Source organism: Lipotes vexillifer, unplaced genomic scaffold (genome assembly GCF_000442215.2).
Source record: "Lipotes vexillifer unplaced genomic scaffold, Lipotes_vexillifer_v1.1 scaffold1451, whole genome shotgun sequence".
Classification (NCBI taxonomy): domain Eukaryota; kingdom Metazoa; phylum Chordata; class Mammalia; order Artiodactyla; family Lipotidae; genus Lipotes; species Lipotes vexillifer.
The window spans coordinates 426372-430554 of record NW_006795096.1 but is presented as its reverse complement, the minus strand read 5'-3'; the positions used below and the strand labels follow the sequence as shown (position 1 = coordinate 430554).

Genomic DNA, 4183 nt, shown 5'->3' with positions numbered 1-4183 from the left:
CCCCCCCCCCCCGGCGGCAAGGCCACTGGGGCTGCTGGTCCCCAGGTACCCAGGCCAGAGCTCAGTGGGAGGAGGGGACTCGGGCCACACCCCCCAAACCCGGCTTTTCTCGCAGCACTGAGCAGGGTGAGTTGTCCTGGGGGCTCTAAGGAGCCAGGATCCCAGGGGGCAGGCGCCTGCAGCACTGGGCCTGCACTCAGCAGGAGGGAAAGGCACCTGCACATCGCTGCAGAGCAGCCCCTGGTCCCCATGCTGCCCAAAGACCCCAGAATGATAATAAACCTGCCCTCAGAGTGACCTCTGACTTACAAATCCTTCTGGGGTGGAGCATGGAAAAACAGACAGGCGGTGCCTTGCCTGTTCCTCGGCAGAGCAGAGCTGCCCAGCAGTCTGCTACACGGATGGGCACACAGTACACACACACACACACACACACACACACACACACACACACACACACGCACAGCCCTGGGGGAGCCTCGAATGCCAAGGCCAGGGCGGCACAACAGGGGTCCCCGGGCCCTTTGGATACCAGGGGTGCCCGGGGACAGGGTTTCAGCCGTAGCTGCTAGAAGATGGCAGTGTGGGGACACCAGGGTGTGTCCGGGTACAGGTGGCAGTGGATGGAGCGGAACCTGTGGGGACAGAGTTGGGGGCTGGTCCGTGTGGGGTGCGGGTACTGAGCTCACAGCACTGGGGACCCTCTTCCACCCAAGCAGGCTCCTGGTCGTACTCTTTCATCATGCTGCTTAGCTGCAGCAGACCCCAAGGGACCCTAGGTGAGCCCCGCCCCCATCTGGGCCTCCGTTTCCTCACCTGGATGGGTCCGCCTCCAGTGAGAAGGGCCCCTTAATGTGGACAGCATTCCGCTTGTTTTCAAACATGCCGTAGCTCAAGGTCACCTGTAGGGGGAGCGACAGAGTGACGCTGGGAGGGGTGCCAATGCCACCCCACCCTGCCCCTTCCCTCCTCTCCCAGCCGCTCTCCTCTGTCCCCATCCCTTCCTGGGCTGCTAGGCAGCGCACCTGCTCATGGAGCTCGGAGGTGGGGACCTGCTGCAGGTTCTCCAGGTGGGAGTGGAAGAGCCCGCTGCGGATGAGGGGCACGCCCAGCAGAGCCTCCACGATGTAGCCGATGGTGCAGTCGTCCGGCAGCCGGATCCGCTCGGCTGTGCTCATGAAGTGGCCTCCGCTGTGGGAGGGCCGGAGGGCTGGAGTGAGCCGAGGCGGGAGCTGGGCAGGGGCCCACCAGGTAGTGTCACCCTGGCCGGGCCCAAGAAGGAGGTGCACATGCCCGGCCTGTGTGCCTAACGGGCTCTCACGCTGGCAGCTCCCCACCTCCCTGAGCCCCAGGACAGCCCCCTCCTCCGTACCAGCCAGATGATTCTCTGTGAGTTGGGGGTTACCGGACGCAGGAAGGGGTCCTGCTCAACCTGGGTGCTGACCACCCTGGTGGCTGTGGGCAGTGGTGGGACGACTCACCCTGCCAGTACACGTGAGGTTGGGGACACTGGTGCTGGGAAGATGAGTCAAGCCAGGCCCCCAGTGGGGGGACCTTGCGGTCTGCGGCAGCCTCGCCTGTGCCCCAAGGCACCCACTCACCTGGCCCAAGGGCTCATCTTCAGGGCCAGCCCCCGGCTGATGCAGAAGCCAGCCCCGCCGGTGGCAAACCAGAAGTGGACGGGCCGCTGCGGGAGGGGGCACATGGTGAGGCTCCCAGACCCTTCCCCCGAGGCTGCAGGGACACCTCCAGCCCCCTCCCTGCTCGGCGCAGGCCTGTGTGGGCGGAACACTCACCACCTTGCTCTCGCTGACCCTCTCTGTGGCCTGGATGGGCCTGTCCAGGCTGGGCTTGCCAAGGTAGATGTCCTGCGTGTGCGGGTAGCTGGCCAGCAGCCTCAGCAAGGCCCGCACGTTCACGTAGTTATCATCATCCACGTGGCAGAACCACCTGGGGCGAGGCAGGGCCAGTCAGGGGGGCGTGCGGGGGCGGGGGGACCGCCAGGGCGGGAGCCCGAGGAGGGGACGCTCCCGGGCCCCAGCCAAAGGCCAGCACTCACTTCCTCCCCGATTCGATGAAGCGGTCATACTCCACGGCCATCTTGCAGGACAGCGCCTGGCGGCTGTGGGCAGCCGAGCAGTTAGTATTGACCACGTTGCCTGCGGACAAGGGGAGGGGCTGTGAGTGGGTCCAAGATGGTTCAGCGAGGGCGGCCTGGCCCAGGGTCACACAGCAAGCCCTGTGAGAGCAGAGCAAGAGAGGGTGGGTGGCAGTCTGTCTCGGGGCGCCCTGGGTTCAAGCCGTGCCTACGGTGGCCTCCCCCTCAACCCCTCCCTCGAGCAGGACCCAGGCCCGGCGATCTCACCCCCCCAGCCCAACCCCCTCCTAGGGGCCCCGCCCCGCCCCTGCCCATTCAGGCGGCTTTTTCCCAGCACCAGCCACCTGTTGCCGCCACACCAGCTCAAAGGGCCCCGGGCGCTGAAAGGGCCTCATTTGCATGAGAATTGGGCGGGGGGGGGGCGAGTGGTGGGGCGGAGCGTTGAGCAAACCCCTTGAGTAAACTGCCCTCCCAGGCCCGTGGCCTCGGTGACCTCTCCAGAGGGGAGGGTTTCCTCTGGGCGGGAGCCCCCCCTAGCCTCCCCACGTCCAGGGCTCACCCGTGCGCCTGGCCAGGGCTTCATCTTCCCCGTCCGTGAAAATGTACGTCTGCAGGGAGAAATACGGCCTTGAACAGGCAGCTCTGTGCCCCGGCCACCGTGGGGTCCAGGGCTGGGCACCCTGCGGCTTCACAGGGATCCTTCAGTCACACCCGTGCCCCACCTTTGAGCCTCAATTTCCCCACATGCAGAGTGGGGCTCAAGTGCCTACCCTGAGTGGAAGTGGGCTGGGGGCCCAGGAAGACCCCACCCCCTACCTCGACAGCTGGGCCCAAGGTCAGCCGGCAGCTGCGCCGGCACGAGCCAGGTGCGGTGCCCCGCCCACCCGCCAGGTAACCGGCTCCCGGCTGTCCTGCACACCTGGCGGGGCACACACCCTTATTGACACAGTGCCCAGCCTGTGGGAGGGGCGGAGGGTGGAGGGGGCAGGCGGAGGAGGTCCGCTTTGGGAAGCCAAGTCTCAATCAGTTGGGGACAAAGGCCTCTGCTGGGCGGCCGCCAAGCACTGGCGGACAAAGGGCCCGGAGGGAGGATGAATCACCAGGCGTTGTCCGCCAGCTTTGTCCTGGGCCTCGCTGTGAGGGGAACTCGGCCGCATTAAGCGGGAGTGGCCGCACAGCCCATTACCATACAGCTGGCCTGGTTAACTGGGCCGGGCTGGGCACAAGGTCCGGCGGGCTGGGGTGTGGCCACAGCCCTGCAGTCCTCCGGGCTGGGACCTCAACACCGGGGCCTCCCTCGCACCCCTGGCTGCGTGACCAGCCAGTGCAGCCGGTCACCTTCTCTGAGCCAAAGCAGCCTCCAGGGTTCTAAGGAGACACGGTCCGCAGGGTTGAGGCGGGAAACCTCACGTGCCCCAGCGCAGGAATCAGTGGCCCCAGAATCCATGCAGCCTAGCAGCCCCGCCTGCTGCGTGCCCTGCTCAAGGCCACATCAGGGCTCCACCTGTGCCAGCACGGGGCCACCCCTGCCAGGATCGCTCCGCGGAAGAGGGGGGTCCAATGGGGAGGGGCCAGGAGCTGCCAGCGCCCGCCTGGGCCCGTTGGCACATGGGGAGGAATGTTCCTTTTCCTCTGCCCGGCCCGCCCAGCACATGCCGCCCAGCACACCCAGGCGTGGCTGAGTGCAAAGCCCAGGCCCGGTGGAGGGTGCTGGGAGCACAGGCAGCGGAAGACCCCCCACCTCCGTGCCCACCAGGCCTCGGTTTCCTTCTGTGTACAAACGGGTGCAAGGGAGGGGCCGGTGTGTGCAGGCCTGGCATACAGCACGAACCCAGCGACCTGGCGCACTCACCTGCGGTGCCCACCCTCAACTGGCAGCCCCAGCTCCTTGCCCAGCCTGAGCCCAGACCCAGGCACACTCTCAGTGAGGTCACAAGCTGGCTGGGCCTAGAGAGAGCTAAGGGAGGTGGCAGGCTCCTTCCACGCCCTCTCCACGCACGCACCCCCTCCTTCCAGAGCAGACACCCCAGGGCAACCCGCACGCACAGACTCGCATCCAGCGCCCCCACCCCGCCAGCCAGCATC

At 66.7% G+C, this 4183-nt stretch overlaps 1 protein-coding gene across 1 annotated transcript in view; it reads right to left on the bottom strand.

Moving 5' to 3' along the window:
• Positions 1-568: 568 nt before the first annotated feature.
• LFNG (LFNG O-fucosylpeptide 3-beta-N-acetylglucosaminyltransferase) overlaps positions 569-4183 on the bottom strand; it is a 7113-nt gene continuing 3498 nt past the window's right edge. The window contains exons 2-8 of the mRNA XM_007467417.1: positions 2658-2706; positions 2060-2159; positions 1797-1950; positions 1602-1687; positions 1026-1191; positions 817-902; positions 569-635 (exon numbers count right to left, since the gene is read on the bottom strand). Of these exons, the coding sequence (XP_007467479.1) occupies positions 569-635; positions 817-902; positions 1026-1191; positions 1602-1687; positions 1797-1950; positions 2060-2159; positions 2658-2706 (708 nt within the window). The remainder of the gene's footprint in view (positions 636-816; positions 903-1025; positions 1192-1601; positions 1688-1796; positions 1951-2059; positions 2160-2657; positions 2707-4183) is intronic.